Source organism: Watersipora subatra, chromosome 11 (genome assembly GCF_963576615.1).
Source record: "Watersipora subatra chromosome 11, tzWatSuba1.1, whole genome shotgun sequence".
NCBI classification, from domain to species: domain Eukaryota; kingdom Metazoa; phylum Bryozoa; class Gymnolaemata; order Cheilostomatida; family Watersiporidae; genus Watersipora; species Watersipora subatra.
The window spans coordinates 23,047,491-23,069,143 of record NC_088718.1 but is presented as its reverse complement, the minus strand read 5'-3'; the positions used below and the strand labels follow the sequence as shown (position 1 = coordinate 23,069,143).

At 37.4% G+C, this 21,653-nt stretch overlaps 1 protein-coding gene across 1 annotated transcript in view; it reads left to right on the top strand.

The window, feature by feature from the left end:
* The first annotated feature begins 188 nt into the window (after positions 1–188).
* The window catches only part of LOC137408153 (pre-mRNA 3' end processing protein WDR33-like), a 47,633-nt gene continuing 26,168 nt past the window's right edge, over positions 189–21,653 (top strand). The window contains exons 1-11 of the mRNA XM_068094545.1: positions 189–296; positions 1,707–1,969; positions 2,881–2,951; positions 5,482–5,655; positions 6,179–6,274; positions 6,425–6,547; positions 7,670–7,796; positions 7,959–8,085; positions 13,993–14,147; positions 15,116–15,194; positions 17,491–17,582. Of these exons, the coding sequence (XP_067950646.1) occupies positions 1,741–1,969; positions 2,881–2,951; positions 5,482–5,655; positions 6,179–6,274; positions 6,425–6,547; positions 7,670–7,796; positions 7,959–8,085; positions 13,993–14,147; positions 15,116–15,194; positions 17,491–17,582 (1,273 nt within the window). The 5' untranslated portion in view covers positions 189–296; positions 1,707–1,740. The remainder of the gene's footprint in view (positions 297–1,706; positions 1,970–2,880; positions 2,952–5,481; positions 5,656–6,178; positions 6,275–6,424; positions 6,548–7,669; positions 7,797–7,958; positions 8,086–13,992; positions 14,148–15,115; positions 15,195–17,490; positions 17,583–21,653) is intronic.

Genomic DNA, 21,653 nt, shown 5'->3' with positions numbered 1-21,653 from the left:
AAGTCCAAACAAACCAAAAAGCCAACCAATTTGTCGCCTGTAAATCTGAAATTGTTTTTAGTGTCTCTCTTTTGTCTGAAGTTGTCGCCTTATAAACAAAAAATGTCGCCCTATCGACTGTCGCTCAACCGTCTAGTTACCACTGAATAATCGGGGAACTAGCGAGTCCATACTTGTTGTTGGCGTGTGTCAGAATTGGCCAGATTTTATAGTGGCGCTTTATTAACGATTGAAGCGATTGCCTTGAAGATTCTGACTGTTGGTGGCAGAGTGGAAATAGTCAATCTCTATTATCTGTATGTTTTTGTTTTAGTGTTGTTGATATTCTTCATTGCCAATAAAGCCACAATACCTAGGTTTTCACGATAAAAATTGGAGTATAGGTTCTGTTTATGTGGTTTGATGGAAATGGTGTATGCGTATACATATTATTGCAGTTTTGCTAGATGATTCAACTTTATAAATTTTTATATTTCATTTCAGTTTTGTCAGATTGCTCTAAAAGAGTTCTCCATCAATATCAGCACTTTGTTTACCCGTTCTAGCAAATTGTAGGCTAGGTTGCTCGTGCCAATGTAGATATTTAATAAAATCGTTCTCAACAAAAAAACACCAATATAAGCAATTGGATACTATCTAATAGTGAAGTTTATATATGCGCAGTCAGCTTATCACGATGTAGCAATTAAAGTTTTTTTTGTAAAGCAAGACTAGGCTGCCCTTAATGCAGCCCGATATGTAACTTTTGTTGCGAATATGACCTTCATAAATAATTTATCAATTCGTTTTTGGCTCGTAATGTTAACACAGTCAGATCAGGTAAAAACTTTCCGCAAAAGATCCTCCAGTGGAGGTTAAAAAAGCGGAACTCATCCTAAAGAACAAGAAAGTTACTCAATCTCGGCACGGACTTCCCTCACCGTCCTAGGCCAAAAAGTCTTAGCTGGTCAGTATAAATGTGGGCAGGTAATACCTTCCAAATCGAGTAGAAAATGCAGTAGGCTCGTCTTCTTCATCTAAACCACTTTTCCTAACTTTCACGTCTACGTTTATATAAATATCGCCTCCAACGATTCTACTAAAGTATTTCTACACAATCTGGATCGTCTCTCCTCTAATTATTCAAAAGAACCACTCTCTCTTAAATTACTGAAACTAACAGTTCCTTTTTTTAATTATAAATCCCAATGCTATGTTCTGTGTTTGCTCCAATGATAGAACATCTTTCTTAAGGTGTGGATCCCAAGCTATGCACCCATAATTCGAGATGTATTGGAGAAGACAGAGATTGATCATGTAATATCGAATGCACCACCAAAATCATAATACAACCGCATCTTAGTTTTATGTTGATAAAGCAATATTGCAAGATAATCGTGTAGACAAGTTTGTAAATAAATATCTATAAGACACTGTTGATACACGAAATACGTAATACTATGTATCTGTGTACTGGTGATGTTACAAGGCATTTAGGCGCTTCCTTTTACAAATATATTCCATAAATATTGTAGAAATAAAATGTTGCTTTAGCACGAATCTTCTGATTGTATCCTTTTGGTACTGCGCTTTTAGCAAACATAGCTGAGCTCTTGCATAGTTGTGATAGCTGAAATGTTGTATTTAACATTTATGCTTTACATTTTACGCTTTATATTTAAAGTTTTTAGAAGACTGCTTCGATTGCGATTGTTCATCACTTTTAGTTGATAAATAAATGGTGAGCAGGGCACAACAGTTATGACTGCTGTTCAGCAGACGTCTCCACAGCAGCCACCTTTCTTTCATCGGCCAAGGTTTGAAGGATCACATGATGGAGGCTTCCGACCACGTTTTCATCGATTTCCTCATCATTCCGCTGGAAGATTTCGTCCGCCAGGCTTTGCTGGGCAGATCAATGACAACAGGGGTCCGAAACCATGGATAGATCATCGCCCTGGCTATACACCAAACACATCTTACAATCAAGGTTTGTTCTCCCATCTTGGAATTACACCGAGTCGATGGAAAGCTGAAGGTGAAGACCTTTCTGCTCCGTCTGTTGTGATACCTTGAAAAATCCCAACAAGTCTGTTGCCATGGTTCTTTTTTGCGAAATAAATCATAAAGGCACATAATATGATTCAAGTTCCTTATCAGAAAGAAACCCAATTTTGTTTGTGTTTGTACAAAGTCATAAAATAGGTGTTATACCCTAGGTTCTATCCAAAAATTCAAAAATCTTATCACACCAAAGGATATGTCCTAGTTATAAGCATTGCTAACTGAAATAGCATCGGAGCTGTTCAATTAGCTCTAAATAAAAATTTAATAAATTATCAGCAACTTGCATGATCTTAAAAAGTAGTGATAGCAAAACAAGAAAGGAGGTTTTGTTTGTCAAAATGCATCTATCTCTGAAACGACTACCTTCACAGAGGTTATTAAACAGAAATAGACAGAAGTGAGGTCTACTTTGTTTACTCCTTTTTTATATATTTGTATTTGAAAGATATTTGAGCTCTGGCATTTTCAATGTTGGTTATGCAACCTGAAGATGCATGACAATGGCTAGTACTAGGAAGACCATGACATTATGCCGTATTGTTACTGCATATTGCCTTTTGTGTGATCATTTGAATGCATCTAATTTTAATTATCTTAAGTAATTTCTCATACAGTACAGCTTGAAATTTATGTGTATTATAACAAGTAATGCAGTATGCACTCATGGATTGCATTGCTGAAGATATTTGCAACCTCTGGCAGCAGGTCATCAAACCGGTACATTTACATTAATGTGTGTAGCACTTAGTTCTACATACAGAAGGATGAAAATTGTGGGATGACAAACCAACTCTGTAATAAGTCGTTCAACATGCATAATATTTGCTTCTATAGGTAAACAGGCCAAGAAGAGTTCTCATAGAAAGACTATAGATTACAATGCGACTGTTCTAAGAGCCCTTCAGGTAGATCAGATTGTTATACACCTCATTTGGACAATAAATTTGTTTTGTTTGCGTGTGTCGCTACGGTACATTTTAAAACTTGGTTCATACATGTAATAGTGTTGTGAGATTAGACTACCATAATTTGTTGCTCCATGTCACGCATTAACATTCCGTGATTATGCATGTTGGCAATTCCCCATTTTGACTCATTGTATGCAGTTGGTTTAAGAATTATTTATTGCAAGTGCTTTATGTGGCATAGAAAGGAAGACTCCCAAAGAAATCCCTCTGGTAAGAACAATATTCAAATTACTTTGTCATATGTGGTACTCAACACCATATAGATGTACAGCCCCGTATTACATTTATGGTAACAATGTCTCAACCCAGATACCCAAGTTTATAGTGATTCACGTATTATATGACCAGTGCTATTATATGACCGGTGCTATTATATTACCGGTGCTATTATATGACTGGTGCTATTATATGATCAAGTTTCATAGTGGTCACTGCTAAAATAACCAGCGGGTCATCGCTAGTTAAGGGCGATCTTCAATTGTGTAGAGTTGAAACCAGAACCACGCCGAATATTGTGCCAGTAACATAGTTCATCTCCTGCATCGGTGTAGATATGCCGTTTCTCAACTGTGATACGTTTGATATTGGCATCTGACACGCTATGGTTTGTATAGAGGTTAACTTGTGTTAACTCTAGTAGTATCATGAGCAGTATTAATCTATTTTATGAATTATTCTAAGGTTTGCAGAATGTCTGACTCGGCTTTCTTCTTTCCTAATTCTTTGATACTCAGAGTTATTCTCTCCTGGCTTGTTTGTTATTTTATTGGCTCATCTTTAGAAAGACGTGTAGTTTAATCATTTTTATTCCAATTGTGCGTGGGTGATACAATGAAGTTTAGCTGTGGTCATACCCAATCTCTGCTCACAACTAAGGTTGTAAGGTGTAATTATAATAAAATCATCAGCAAATTATGTGAGGTGTCTTTGTCCTGCAAAGAAGTGAAACTTATGACTTGGTAATACCAGTTGAGAGCATTTGTGCTGTTCTGTATTCATTGCATAATCTTGTAAGGACAAATACCAACCGTACCAACAGTGGGTGGAATGATTTTCAACTATAACAAAACTCATACTGTTTGTTACGTTGAAGTTTTCCAATTTACGATAACACAAAAAATGATTAAAGACGTTATCCTTGCGAGCATTTGCAAGGCGTTGAGCTGAAGATATATTGATTTAAGTTACGACATCACCAACATGTATATGCAGTCCTTCAGACTGGACTTCGAACTGGACTTGAGACTTGATCAGTTGGAATATATAAATAACAAAAATGATTGCACGATCTTTATTAACGTTATAAGGCTATGGATTACAATGAGGTAATACAGCTATTGCACACCAAGGACTGCAGATATATCATTCTGTCAAGACTGTACCTGTAGACATGTCCGAGTACATTTAATATACAGCAATAGAGTTACATCAGACCATGCAAATCAAAGAGTTATAAAATTTTAGAGTTATGGTCTCATATATAAGTATGCATGATTTCTTGTGTCTATATTAGCGCAGCCTGTAAAATTTGAGGCGTGTTGCCATTCCTTTTGCTAATAGATTTTAAATGCTGATATATCTAACCTATACTAGTTGATACCCATGCTAACACAATCTACACTCCGTGACATACCTGTTGCCACTATCTATACTGCCTCATCACCATGCTGGTGCAACACTCCGTGACATACCTGTTGCCACTATCTATACTGCCTCATCACCATGCTGGTGCAACACTCCGTGACATACCTGTTGCCACTATCTATACTGCCTCATCACCATGCTGGTGCAACACTCCGTGACATACCTGTTGCCACTATCTATACTGCCTCATCACCATGCTGGTGCAACACTCCGTGACATACCTGTTGCCACTATCTATACTGCCTCATCACCATGCTGGTGCAACACTCCGTGACATACCTGTTGCCACTATCTATACTGCCTCATCACCATGCTGGTGCAACACTCCGTGACATACCTGTTGCCACTATCTATACTGCCTCATCACCATGCTGGTGCAACACTCCGTGACATACCTGTTGCCACTATCTATACTGCCTCATCACCATGCTGGTGCAACACTCCGTGACATACCTGTTGCCACTATCTATACTGCCTCATCACCATGCTGGTGCAACACTCCGTGACATACCTGTTGCCACTATCTATACTGCCTCATCACCATGCTGGTGCAACACTCCGTGACATACCTGTTGCCACTATCTATACTGCCTCATCACCATGCTGGTGCAACACTCCGTGACATACCTGTTGCCACTATCTATACTGCCTCATCACCATGCTGGTGCAACACTCCGTGACATACCTGTTGCCACTATCTATACTGCCTGAATAAGTTGACCACAGTCTATCCTTCCTGATATACATGTATATCTACATTCCTAATATACATACAAAGTATGAGTATTACATTGTCAGATTAGCCTTAGATCATGTGTTGTAGAATCGGTTGTTTTTACGCGATGCTGATGAGACAGCCTCAGTATTCCCTGATAGTCTCTACATGGGATCACTCACAACTCCAAGTGACATGAGACACAATCCTATTAACTGTGTTACAACCAAGTTTATTCGCCAATCAACGAATAAGATAAAGTGTCCAATCTTCACAGTCGCTGTGAGTGTAGTTATAGAACCACGCTATGATTTCCATCTTATGTATACATGTATATGTAAACATGTGTCTTCTCGTTCTGTGTAACAAATACTATTCTGATCTCTGTTGAGTTATTGAAGTGTTATTAACAACTAAAGCGACATTGTAAAAAACTGCATATGCGTGTTTTATAACTGTGCATCATTGACCTATGTTGTCTGCATATAATTATATTCTTTATTTTATTTTGTATTTGCAAGAAAAACCATTAAAAATATAACTGTTATTGCTTAGTTTTTATATTATTTGTTATTTTAAAACATCATTATTTATAATCAAATGCATAGACCTACCACATCACTTCACTGAGAGACAGGAGCAGACAATTTCTTTAAATTGGCTAAAAAGTTGTACTTAGTAATTTGTTATAAGATCACAGGTGTCACTGTAACACATACATCACTGAAAATTTACTAGTTTTAGGTCGGAAGGCTGTCGTCTTCTGCTAACAAAACTCTTTTACTTGCGTTTGTTATTTTTCCAGTGGACACCAGAGGGTAGGAGACTTGTTACTGGAGCGTCTAGCGGAGAGTTCACTCTATGGAATGGTTTAACCTTCAATTTTGAAACCATCTTACAGGTAATGTACAGCGTTCCATGTCAATAACAGAATTCTCTTACTATCATACTGTAAATGTTTTCTTCATCGATATGTAAAGCAGGCACTTGGCTTGATTCTAGTCTACAAGCTGTTTGGCTACCATTAAAAGCAGTTACATATGATTAACAGGCGCATGACTCGTCTGTTCGATCTATGATCTGGAGTCACGATGATAACTGGATGATGACAGGAGACCACAGCGGCTTTGTCAAGTACTGGCAGAGTAATATGAACAACGTGAAGATGTTTCAGGTGAATATCAAGGACTCAATTGCCATAGTTATTTCACACGTTTGAGGAGTGAACCAAATTTGCAAAAGTGTTCATTTTGTGACATTTGTGACAGTTCATTTCATAGCAAGAAGTGGGCTTATCATTTGCATGACTGGAAGGACTTGCTGGTGTTACTGTCGAATTGTGTTGTCTATCTATAAGGTACATGTATGTATTTATCAGGGCATAGAGGGCAAGGAGGACGTGAAAACAAAACATGTGACCGCCATATGTCATAAACCGTCATGACCGCCATAAAAATATATGATATATATCTTTATGTATCATATATAAACATATATCATATATAAACTTATATTATACATAAACATATATAATATATAAACATATATTATATACATGTATAAATATATATTATATACGTATAGAGATATATTGTATATAAACATATATCATATATAAACATATATTATACATAAACATATATCATAGATGTAGACCGACAGTCTGACTGTTGTAGCAATCGACAGATTTGGGTGTTATAGAATAATAGAGTAGCTCCTTAATCTCTGCGCTTCATCGGCACACATGATGATCTCTCACCAGACTGACAGGATATTAACATAAAATAGTTAGAGGAATAGTTTTTACTTAGCTTTTAGATACTGTCAGTTCTGTGTATTTATAGGGGGAGCGAGTCTTTTCTGAAAGTGAACTAACAGTTTGCTTCAGTAAGCAGAAACGTGTATCAGGTTATTATCAGTTTATTATCAGGTTATTATCAGTTTATTATCAGGTTATTATCAGTTTATTATCAGGTTATTATCAGGTTATTATCAGTTTATTATCAGGTTATTATCAGTTTATTATCAGGTTATTATCAGGTTATTATCAGGTCATTATCAGGTTATTATCAGGTTATTATCAGGTTATTATCAGTTTATCGTCAGGTTATTATCAGGTTATTATCAGGTTATTATCAGGTTATTATCAGGTCATTATCAGGTTATTATCAGGTCATTATCAGATTATTATCAGGTCATTATCAGGTTATTATCAGGTCATTATCAGGTTATTATCAGGTCATTATCAGGTTATTATCAGGTCATTAGGTTGTTGACAAAGTATCCTATATTCTAGGCTCACAAGGAAGCCATAAGAGGCCTGAGTTTCTGTCCAACAGATACCAAATTCGCTTCCTGTTCAGATGACGGCTCTGTTAGGATATTTGACTTTGCCACCTGCAGTGAGGAAAGACTTCTCAAGGGTGGGTATACTGTAAAACTGTTGAATATGCTGGCTCGTAGGTTTTCTGGCGATTCCTAGCCTATGATCCCAATATTGAGGCTTTGAGGACACATATTCTTGGTTACTGTCACTCTCAATATACATGTATGTTTATATAGCCTCCATTCTCTATTGGCTGCAGGACATGGTGCTGACATGAGGTGTGTAGACTGGCATCCTCAAAAGTCCATTATTATCTCTGGCAGCAAAGACAGTCAGCAGCCTATCAAGCTGTGGGATGCGCGGACAGGCACCAGTCTTGCTACTGTGTGAGTCACAGTATTGTTCAACTCTGTCAAGCTTTCTTGATTTGTACCTGACTCTTTCTGGTCGTCAGTCCAGCAGTATGGCTTTAAAAACTAATGTGATAGTGTATATACTGATAACTGTGTGATAGTGAATATACTGATAACTGTGTGATAGTGTATATACTGATAACTGTGTGATAGTGAATATACTGATAACTGTGTGATAGTGTATATACTGATAACTGTGTGATAGTGTATATACTGATAACTGTGTGATAGTGTATGTACTGATAACTGTATGATAGTGTCTATACTGATAACTGTGAGATAGTGTACATACTGATAACTGTGTGATAGTGTATATACTGATAACTGTATGATAGTGTATATACTGATAACTGTGTGATAGTGAATATACTGATAACTGTGTGATAGTGTATGTACTGATAACTGTATGATAGTGTCTATACTGATAACTGTGAGATAGTGTACATACTGATAACTGTGTGATAGTGTATATACTGATAACTGTATGATAGTGTATATACTGATAACTGTGTGATAGTGTATATACTGATAACTGTATGATAGTGTATATACTGATAACTGTGTGATAGTGAATATACTGATAACTGTGTGATAGTGTATATACTGATAACTGTGTGATAGTGTATGTACTGATAACTGTATGATTGTGTCTATACTGATAACTGTGAGATAGTGTACATACTGATAACTGTGTGATAGTGTATATACTGATAACTGTGTGATAGTGTATATACTGATAACTGTATGATAGTGTATATACTGATAACTGTGTGATAGTGAATATACTGATAACTGTGTGATAGTGTATATACTGATAACTGTGTGATAGTGTATGTACTGATAACTGTATGATAGTGTCTATACTGATAACTGTGAGATAGTGTACATACTGATAACTGTGTGATAGTGTATATACTGATAACTGTGTGATAGTGTATATACTGATAACTGTATGATAGTGTCTATACTGATAACTGTGAGATAGTGTACATACTGATAACTGTGTGATAGTGTATATACTGATAACTGTGTGATAGTGTATATACTGACAACTGTGTGATGGTGCATGTACTGATAACTGTGTGATAGTGTACATACTAATAACTGTGTAGTCTACTATATAAACGGCAATCGTTGTCTGTCTGCGTGTTTGATTGAGTGTCCGCCTTATAGAGTACCGTACCTTTCGGACTATCAGCGGCTACTAGGTATCTAGGGCGCATTAACGGGAATCTCCGGTTAGTACACGCCTCTATACATAACCTATTCATTGTTTGCCCTTTTCACACAAAAATGACGTAATAATTTCAACTCAATGGCTTTCTTTTAGCTTCATGACACGCGATGCTTTTTGTCCTCGACGTACTAGGCTAATTTGTTTTCGGCAAAACGATATCGACAATAGACTCTCTCGATATTAAAATTTGGCGATCAAATTTTATTAACTCTGAAACACGACGCTGTTTTTGTGAACCTCTATTTCTGGCTTTTCTTAAGGTTTAATTGCTAAATCGCTGTTAAGGTCACTACCTTTCACGCGGACAATTGTATTATCTCAAGCGAGAATAGCATCTAGATTCTCTCACCTCCGATCAGACAAAGACACTACAATATTTTATTTTTACATAACATATCGTCGTACCGGTATCGTCGTATTCAGAGTTTTGATGGATGAAACAGTAAGTTTAGTGTTGGTGAAACAGTAATTTTTTTATACACACACTTCTATGCAAGAATTGTTATTATTAATTCAACATATTCACGAATTTTATTTTGTTTTCTCAGTTCGTATTAATTGTATCATTACCGAATCATCTCATATTGTAATCGTAGCAAAACAGACTCAATTTAGCTATTACTTGCTAATTATTTTACTGTTACATCTAAACCTTTTTATAGTCGTTTTATTTTTAATTTTTATTTTACCTGCACGAAACATTTTTCTCATGGTATGAAGTTTGAAAGTTACAGTTGTTTGACAAAGTTTGATAAACTTTACAGTTGTTTTTATTTTCTCTTTATTTCAACTACACAAAACACTTTTCTCATGATACGTTACCTATCATGTTTTCTCATGTTACCTATGTAGTTTGAATGTTAGAATGGCAAATGTTGTTATATATGTTAAATACAAATATATTTCCTGTGCAAAAACTTTTTTATTACCCGGGTACAAGTACAGCTTATGGTGTGAAATGTCGAAAAAATACTTTATCGAAGTTGTTTTCTCGCCTTGGAGAGGATTAAAATTTACATTATTTTATTTTAATGGGAAAAATTGTTTCGGATCTCGAACAACTCGGTTTTCGAACTACCTTCTGGAACTGATTATGTTTGAGAACTGAGGTTCCACTATACGTTATCAAAAGATATAGTTCACTGAAAGTTATGAAATTTTATATTTACATTGGTTTGAAAACCTTTACAGTTGTTTTATTTTCTCTTAATTTATTTCAACTACACAAAACACTTCTTTCATGATATGTAATTTAAAAGTTAGAATGGCAAATGTTGTTATATGTTAAATACAAATCAATTTTCTGTGCAAAGACTTTTTTTACTACCCGGGCAACGCCGGGTAGCACAGCTAGGCTTGGGCCGTGGCGTCACTCGGGGATGCGTGGGAGACCTTTTTTGATCGAGAACCGCGAGAGTCTCTAGGCGCGGCTTTCCGGATGAAAGAGTTGGCGAGTGCGAGGCGATTGATTGCAAAGCGATTGAGTGCTAGGCGATTGGTTACAAGACGATTGGTTGCGAGCGCAAGGTGATTGATTGCAAGGCGAGCGCGTGGTGATTGATTGCAAGGCGAGTGCGAGGCGACTGATTGCGAGTGCGAGGCGATTGATTGTGAGGCGAGTGGGAGGTGATTGCGAGGCAATTGATTGCGAGGCGATTGATTGCGAGGAAAGCGCAAGGCGATTGATTGCGATGCCGGTGCGGGCCGATTGATTGCAAGGCGATTGATTGCGAGTGCGAAGCGACTGATTGCGAGGCGAGTGCAAAAAGGCGATTGTCAACTGCTAGGCGGGTAAAGACTGGTCAGCCGAGGCGGGGGCTCAGCGGAAGAAGTGCGCGATCGTCAACTGCAAATATAGACGAGGGTGAACGGATGCATGAATCTAGACACATGAATCTAGAATATTTACTAGATTTTACACGCATCTAGCTGTAAGACACATTGCAGATTTCCATTGTTCTCCCCAACATTGACATGTATATGTGCATGCATTCTCTGATCAGGACAACAATTTCAGTAGACTGCATATTTGGAGTTGTTTTACAGTATGAAAGACAACTCTCAATAAACCTTATGCTGCACGCGAATCTGTTCCTGTAGACGGGTAATGCAGCTAGTAGTGTATATACTGATAACTGTGTGATAGTGTATATACTGATAACGTTTTGATAGTGTATATACTAATAACTGTATGATAGTGTATATACTGATAACTGTGTGATAGTGTATATACTGATAACTGTATGATAGTGTATATACTGATAACTGTGTGATAGTGTATATACTGATAACTGTGTGATAGTGAATATACTGATAACTGTGTGATAGCGTATATACTGATAACTTTTTGATAGTTTTTTTATATTGATAATTGTGTGATAGTCTATATACTGATAACCGTGTGATAGTGTATATACTGATAACTGTGTGATATTGTATATACTGATAACTGTGAGATAGTGGATATACTGATAACTGTATGATAGTGTATGGACTGATATTTGTGTGATAATGTATATACTGATAACTGTGATAGTGTGTATACTGATACCTGTATGATAGTGAATATACTAAAAACTGTGTAATAGTGTATATACAGTACTGATAATTGTGTGATAATGTATATACTGATAACTGACCTAGTAAGATAAGCCTTTGTAATCGTAATAGTTGCAGGCTTCAACTGTTAGATTATAGTCAGTACCATTTATGTGGGATTTCACATAAATGGTACATTAACATTTATGGTGCTTTGACCTTTAAGCACCATTTAATGTAAATGGTCTTTTACCCCCATAACTGTGGTTTTAAAACTACAGTTTCTTATGGTATGGGAAACTGTAGTTTAAAACTTGAGGATGTGTCACAGAAAAGATTGAAATTTGATGCCTTCCAAACTACCTGGCATACTACTCCAAACTGAAGCCTTTGCTTTAGTGAGATCGATTCAGAACAGTTACTTTGCAGCTATATTTAACTGAAATAAATTCAAGAATAAAGTGTCAAATAATAAATTTACAATATTAATAGATATAATAATATCTATAATGATAATAATCGATACAATGATATCTATAAAATATGAAATAAACACGAGATAAACCAACAGTAGAACCATACCAGATAACTACAGCAGAAGAAATGATTATGTAAAAAGATGGAAAAACAAGCCAACGCATGAACAATCTGCATGAGAACTGGGAGAAAGTACAAATACAGAACTTGAGAAAGCACACCTTTAAGCATTAACAGAGGCATTCATATTGACACTCCAAGATCGAGCCATCAAAACCGATTACGATTCGAACAAAGTAACTCAAACAACTGACAATCAATATTGCTATGTACAACAAAGAATAAAACAAATATTCCATCATAATAGGGGGATGTCAACTCCTCACTAGCAAAGAATATATAAGCAGACACACCAGAAACAAGTACCTTCAGGGTTCTTTAGTAAGGCACTCAAGCTAGAAAGCACACCGCAGAGGTGAAAAAAACAGTCCACTGCCTACTACCAAACATGAGAAAATCATGGTACTATGTGACTTCAAGGTCAACAGTGATTAAGATATTTACACAAGAAAACCAGACAAAAATATATGACAAAAAAGAAGACAAATCACCATCATCCGTGTTTCCTGCCCTATAAATGCTAATGTCAGCTACAAAGAGACAGCTCGAGATCTCACCTTAGAAATTGAGAAGGTGTGGAAAGTACGAGGCACAGTTGTCCCAATAGTGGTGGGAGTGATTGGAGTAGTGACTAAAGCATTTTCAAGTCACCATGTACTTGTTTTGAAAGACTTGAATGTGTTCAGAATACACAAATCATCACTTCTTGGTACGCACCATATCATTCGCAAGGTGCTATAACTTTACGCCCCACAGTGAAGGACCACACAGCATTCAGACACCAACAATTCCAACCTTCATCTGTGTTCAGAAGAGAGCATGTTACTGAATACAATAATAACATTTACTTAGAATAATATAAGATTACAATAATACTGATAATAACTTAATTACGTGGGTCTCTGGGAACCACAACTGACGACTTGGAGTAGCAGTCCTTGGGCAGCTTTTTTGAAACACATTCTATGGAACACATAGGGAGCACATTCTATGGAACACATAAGGAGCACATTCTATGGAACATATAGGGAGCACATTTTATGGAACACATAGGGAGCACATTATATAGAGAGTGTGTAGAAACAGATGAGATGTATGACACTGGCAACCTTAGGGTTTAGGAGAAGATCTGGTATTGGTCTAAAACTGGGTTCGCTGTGAATAAAAATCTCATAATAATAATGCTTATACTAAAATAGTATGCTATGCAACATTTATGTAACGTATATAAAGCTATACATGTACATGAAGCCATTTTCACTGGCACCCAGACAGCCTAGCCTACCCACCAAATATTAATATTACTTAGATTGTTTACTGAAACTATTTTATATCATTTAATTGTTGCTGGCACCTGTGATAGTCTAAGATGAACAACTGATGTGAAAGTATTAGCAGGAATCTCTTATATTATGAACCTCTTATAGACTAACATACTTTCCTAGACACATCTATTTAAGCCAAAAGCACCCATGAGACATCTATAATAGACATCTATTTATTTTAAGGCATGCCCACAAGAGCACTGTCATGTCTATGAAATGGAACCGCAATGGAAACTGGTTTCTAACTGCATCTCGTGACCATCTCCTAAAGCTTTTTGATATCAGAAACATGAAGTCTGACTTCCAGACATTCAAAGGTCACCAGAAAGAAGCGACGGGTGAGTTTTAGTCATGGAGTTGTCTTTCCTGTCATTTTATTTTTCTCTTACTGCTTTCTTTTCCTTCCTTTCTTCCCTCAAGATTTTTAAATGCACACAGTTTTTCATAAACGTGAATCTACTTACATATATATTTTTGTTTATAAACTAATCAGGAGACAAGATGTAATTTCAAGTAAAGTTGCAGACCACAATGAGATATTTGTGGTTAAACTCATGATAAGTGCATGAATATAAGTACATGCTAAAGGTCCATCTCGTTGAACTATATAGCCATTTCACATCCTGTAACCAGTGCTGGCATTTGCTGCATGCAACATGCTGAGCTAAGAGAGGTACAACAATGAGCAAAGACACTGTCATAATAAATCACGTGATTTCTCAGCAATCCTTTCATGGTTATGTGTGGAAAATACTTGATGAACATCAAGTATTTTCCACACATGCTATAACTGCTATAATAAGGTTGTTTTTAACTTAACCTTATTATAGCAATTCGCTTGTTTGTGATGTTGGCTAACATTGGATAATGCCATAAAACATGATTTCAAAGTTTTGTCTCGTGTACATTGCAAGCCAGCACTCTGGGAGTTACTATCTCTGGCATTGCTGGTTTATTCATCAAAAAGGACATTATTCTCTATCTTGTTAAACTACAAAATATTTTTCTAACAAAATTGAACCCATTAATTTAAGCACCCGAGGCATACACTTAGATAACGAAAAGTTATCTAGTTAGAGATAGGCTTATAAGCAGTTGCCATATTTTTTGTAATATTGTTAGAGAGACAAGTGAGCTAACTCGGATAGTATGTAAAGACTTTTACATACTATCTACATACTTCATGTACTAATATATGACAATCTTCCTTTCTTATGCATTGTCTCTATAGCCAAATCAGTATCAACCACTTCCATGGGAAGATCTATCCTCAGCTCCAATGTTAAATGCTCTGTCACTCTTGCAGTCGTGTCCTGGCATCCTATATATGAAGACTTCCTAGCGAGTGGTGGATCAGATGGAGCCATCAAGTTCTGGAGTGTTGGGTGAGTGCAGAGCAATGTTTGGGTTCTGAAGTGTCGGGTGAGTGCAGGGAAATCTTTGGGGTTCTACAATGTCGGATGAGTGCAGGGCAATGTCTGGGGTTCTGGAGTGTCGGGTGAGTGCAGGGAAATGTCTGGGGTTCTGGAGTGTCAGGTGAGTGCAGGGAAATGTCTTGGGTTCTGGAGTGTCGGGTGAGTGCAGGGCAATGTCTGGGGTTCTGGAGTGTCGGGTGAGTGCTGGGCGATATCTGGGGTTTTGGAGTGTCGGGTGAGTGCAGGGAAATGTCTGGGATTCTGGAGTGTCGGGTGAGTGCACGGAAATGTCTGGGGTTCTGGAGTGTCGAGTGAGTGCAGGAAAATGTCTGGAATTCTGGAGTGTTGGGGGAGTGCAGGGCAATGTCTGGGGTTCTGGAGTGTCGGGTGAGTGCAGGGAAATTTCTTGGGTTCTGGAGTGTCGGGTAAATGCAGGGAAATGTCTGGAATTCTGGAGTGTTGGGTGAGTGCAGGGCAAAGTCCGGGGTTCTGGAGTGTCGGGTGAGTGCAGGGCAATGTCTGGGATTCTGGAGTGTTGGGTGAGTGCAGGGCAATGTCTGGGGTTCTGGAGCGTCGGGTGAGTGCAGGGAAATGTCTTGGGTTCTGGAGTGTCGGGGGAGTGCAGGGAAATGCCTTGGGTTCTGGAGTGTCGGGTGAGTGCAGGGCAATGTCTGGGATTCAATCTTCTTATCAGCCTGCCAAGCTTGAATGCATAAAAACTTGTTCACACAAAATACTAGAGTTGCCCCGATTTTAATATCGGTATCGGTGCTGATATGGTTGTTAAGTATCTGAATCGGTATCGGCTGATCTATTCTTAAAAAATCGGAAACTTCAGATACTTTTTACATATCAACGATTTTGCAAAAAACCGTATTTTAGCCTGCTACACTAATAAAAAATCATCAGCTGCAAGTTCCTTACTTTTACCTAATGAACTCCGGGCCTGTCACACAATCTATTTCATGTCTATAGCCTAATAAACGTCCACACAGCTTAGCAATGTTTCGGCTTTAAGTCAGGACGTAATCACAAAGTGCGGTATTTCCCAATTACAGCGATATGATTTATTGCAGCCAATCCTGAACAATAGAACTATAATGAGAAACAATAATGCGGTGTAGTGTTTCTATTTACTAGCATTGCGAAAGTAATTTGAGCAGTCGATGCATAAAGTTATCTATCTCTCTCTTGATCCTGCCGATATGATGTATCGTTTGTATCGCATAAAATAACCTTAGTGGCTTATCGGTATTTAGCCTGTCCTCCATCATCTGTGGCAAGTGAGTCCTCCTTCAGTACGACTGGCTACATCGATAGTGATAGAAGATAAAGACGTTTCACTGAGACAATTGGGTCACTAACGGTAATTAAAAGACAGGTTTATTTGCTCTAAACTTGTACAGGCACAGCAGTTTGTTCAGCAGTAGAAGAGAGACTTCATTATCACAGATAAAGTTGTACCACTAACAGTAATTACTATTATTAATAACATATTTTAAAAAACATTGACTGTTTTGTTACTTGATGCACGGTATGTCAATATGTGAATATATATATATACCTGTATATCTTTTTTCCATAAATACAAACAAATAAATACATCAATATTTTTTTTTTTTGCGTCATATTTATATTTGCATAATAAAATTAACAATTATTTATGCAACACAAAAGATCTGAATTGGATGATTTTTCAATAAGAATTGTATCTGAATCGGCTGGTGAAATTAGAATCGGGGCATCTCTACAAAATACCTCTTGTATGGCAGCCGGACAACATAAAGTATTATCTGTTCCATCGCAATTACATTTCTCACTCTTGTCATATGTGATTATGTTTGTGTCCAATCTTTGCATATCTTGAGCACTTTTCCAGAACTCATTCATATTAGCCGATCCAACTCGTCAACTTTAACCATAGAACTCGTCAACCTTACTTTTGTTAAACGTAGACTGTGTCCATCTTTGTCATACAGCTTGTCTGCTTTAGCTGTGACACTCGTCCTAATTACCTATTCGACTTGTCCACATTACCTATACAACTCGTCTGCAGTACTTGACGACTCATCCACATCTATACAACTTGCCCTCATTTATACAACTTATCCATCATCATCTTGTCCACATCAGACAGCTTGTCTACCAACTCATCTACCATGGCTATTCAACCCTGCCAGTGCAATTTTCTTGTAATTCTGCACATTTTCCCTGCATATATGAATTCTGCAGTCATGTTTTTGCTGATGGTATAATTCGCTTGTAGAACGGACAAAGAGGTGGGATCTAATGATACGGCACATGAGGGTTTCATATGGAGCATGGCCTGGCATCCAATGGGGCATATTCTAGTCACAGGTAGTCTAGTGTATCATATTCTAGTCACAAGTAGTCTAGTGCACCATATTCTAGTTACAGGTAGTCCAGTGCACCATATTCTAGTAACAGGTGGTCTAGTGCGCCATATTCTAGTCACAGGTAGTCTAGTGTACCATATTCTAGTTACAGGTAGTCTAGTGTACCATATTCTAGTTACAGATAGTCTACTGCACCATCTTCTAATTACAGGTAGTCTAGTGTACCATATTCTAGTTACAGGTAGTCTAGTGCACCATATTCTTGTTACAGGTAGTCTAGTGTACCATATTCTAGTTACAGGTAGTCCAGTGCACCATATTCTAATTACAGGTAGTCTAGTGCACCATATTCTAGTTACAGATAGTCTACTGCACCATATTCTAATTACAGGTAGTCTAGTGTACCATATTCTAGTTACAGGTAGTCTAGTGCACCATATTCTTGTTACAGGTAGTCTAGTGTACCATATTCTAGTTACAGGTAGTCCAGTGCACCATATTCTAATTACAGGTAGTCCAGTGCACCATATTCTAATTACAGGTGGTCTAGTGCACCATATTCTAGTTACAGGTAGTCTAATGTACCATATTCTAGTTACAGGTAGTCTAGTTCACCATATTCTAGTTACAGGTAGACTAGTGTACTATATTCTTGTTACAGGTAGTCTAGCTTGCCATTTTACTTTTAATATTGCATTTCAATATAATAAGAGATTTAATAAACATATTTCAATATTGCTGTTGTTAGTTAAATTACGTACAGTAGGTTAGGTCTACAGCTTGAATTAATATTTATTTTATTATTGTAAAACATAAGTTTGAGATAGTTAAATATTTATTTTATTAATATTTATTTCTGTTACATATCGCTGTCAAAACCGTTCTACATTCAACACAACCAACTTTCAAAATGTATATTACAATATATTACAACTCAAACAGACTTTTATTACTTGGCAATCCCATTGCACAGATTAACTCAAAACACGCTGGCCGCAATGCTCAGTTGGCATCTTCTAATCTTGCATGCGGTCTTCAACGCACTGTATTTCTATCAGTCGGTTCGCGAGTTATGCTTAGAGCAAATCTTTGGGTTGAGAAGGGATAATTTAGTCAATGGTTCAATTGGTACTGTCTTGCATATCATATACTGTGCAAATCAAGGCCCACCTGCATTACCTGCTTTCGTTGTCTGCATATTTCCAGATTATACCGGTCCAACATTTCTTCCCGAACACCCTAACAGTTTTCCAGTTATACCTATCAAGCGTACTTGGACTGCTGGCCCTGCCACTCTTAGCCGTACAGGCATTCCTCTAGATCTAGCATGGGGTTTGACAATACACAAGAGTCAAGGTCTTGCCATGGCTAAAGCTGTCATTGATATAGGCCACCACGAAATGACCGCTGGAATATCGTTTGTTGCTCTCTCTCGAGTTCGAAAAATCAATGACTTGTTAACAATTTGCTAGGGAGCGCATCACTCGATTAGCTATCAATGACCAAATCTTACAACGCAAAAGAGAGCAGACTAGACTGCACGACCTTAAACACATACTGTATACTTATAACAGATATTCTAATATCAACAATTTACCAATTACTCGTATACCCGGTTTCTACCCAACTTTACCTCCAAAATAAATTGTTAGTGGCGCCTTTTTAGAGTTGTCCTCCCTCAAATTTATTTTATATCATCTCAAACAACTCTCATTTACATTATACTCTGTCAATTCCTGCTGAGAACTACTTTTTCAACAACCAACAGCACCCTTTCTTTTTTCCATTATTACATGTACTTTGGTCGTGGGCTGTATGACAGTGGAATTTCTAGTGTACCATATTCTAGTTACAGGTAGTCTAGTGCACCATATTCTAGTTCCAGGTAGTCCAGTGCACCATATTCTAGTTACAGGTAGTCCAGTGCACCATATTCTAGTTACAGGTAGTCTAGTGTACCATATTCTAGTTACAGGTAGTCTAGTGTACCATATTCTAGTTACAGGTGGTCTAGTGCACCATATTCTAGTTCCAGGTAGTCCAGTGCACCATATTCTAGTTACAGGTAGTCTAGTGTACCATATTCTAGTTACAGGTAGTCTAGTGCACCATATTCTAGTCATAGGTAGTCTAGTGTACCATGTTTTAGTCACATGTATTCTAGTGTACCATATTTTAGTCACAGGTAGTCTAGTGCACTATATTCTAGTTACAGGTAGTTTAGTGCACTATATTCTATTACAGGTAGTCTAGTGTACCATATTCTAGTTACAGGTAGTCTAGTGCACCATATTCTAGTTGCAGGTAGTCTAGTGCACCATATTCTAGTCACAGGTAGTCTAGTGCACTATATTCTAGTTGCAGGTAGTCTAGTGCACCATATTCTAGTTACAGGTAGTCTAGTGCACTATATTCTAGTTAAAGGTAGTCTAGTGTACCATGTTCTAGTTACAGGTAGTCTAGTGTACCATATTTTAGTTACAGGTAGTCTAGTGCACTATATTCTAGTTACAGGTAGTCTAGTGTACCATATTCTAGTTACAGGTAGTCTAGTGTACCATATTCTAGTTACAGGTGGTCTAGTGCACCATATTCTAGTTCCAGGTAGTCCAGTGCACCATATTCTAGTTACAGGTAGTCTAGTGCACCATATTCTAGTTACAGGTAGTCTAGTGTACCATATTCTAGTTACAGGTAGTCTAGTGTACCATATTCTAGTTACAGGTGGTCTAGTGCACCATATTCTAGTTCCAGGTAGTCCAGTGCACCATATTCTAGTTACAGGTAGTTTAGTGTACCATATTCTAGTTACAGGTAGTCTAGTGCACCATATTCTAGTCATAGGTAGTCTAGTGTACCATGTTTTAGTAACATGTATTCTAGTGTACCATATTTTAGTCACAGGTAGTCTAGTGCACTATATTCTAGTTACAGGTAGTTTAGTGCACTATATTCTATTACAGGTAGTCTAGTGTACCATATTCTAGTTACAGGTAGTCTAGTGCACCATATTCTAGTTGCAGGTAGTCTAGTGCACCATATTCTAGTCACAGGTAGTCTAGTGCACTATATTCTAGTTGCAGGTAGTTTAGTGCACCATATTCTAGTTACAGGTAGTCTAGTGTACCATATTCTAGTTACAGGTAGTCTAGTGCACCATATTCTAGTTGCAGGTAGTTTAGTGCACCATATTCTAGTCACAGGTAGTCTAGTGCACTATATTCTAGTTAAAGGTAGTCTAGTGTACCATATTCTAGTTACAGGTAGTCTAGTGTACCATATTTTAGTTACAGGTAGTCTAGTGCACTATATTCTAGTTACAGGTAGTCTAGTGCACTATATTCTATTACAGGTAGTCTAGTGTACCATATTCTAGTTACAGGTAGTCTAGTGCACCATATTCTAGTTGCAGGTAGTCTAGTGCACCATATTCTAGTCACAGGTAGTCTAGTGCACTATATTCTAGTTGCAGGTAGTCTAGTGCATCATATTCTAGTTACAGGTAGTTTAGTGCATCATATTCTAGTTACAGGTAGTCTAGTGTACCATATTCTAGTTACAGGTAGTTTAGTGTACCATATTCTAATTACAGGTAGTCTAGTGCATCATATTCTAGTTACAGGTAGTCTAGTGTACCATATTCTAGTTGCAGGTAGTCTAGTGCATCATATTCTAGTTACAGGTAGTCTAGTGTACCAACAAGTGTTATGGTCTTTCTCACTGTTTAAATCTCCTACAATCTATTCATTCCAAACTTATAACAGTTCTACAGGGATGTCATAGACTATCTATAATATTTTAGCTAAAGTAAATCATAAGGTCATCACATACTGCCATTGTGAGTTGCTGTTGAGGTGGTGTATGCTTTACTACTTACCATTCTTAAGTCTGAGAAACCATGACTTTGAGCTGCGCAGGTTAAAACCAATAATAGATATACAGTGAAACCTCAGTTTTCGAACGCTTCGGTTTTCGAACGCTTCGGTTTTCGACCAACTCGGTTTTTGACCAGTAATTTTGAGATTTGTTCGTCTTAGATCTCAAACATAAATTCAGTTTTCGAACAAACCGG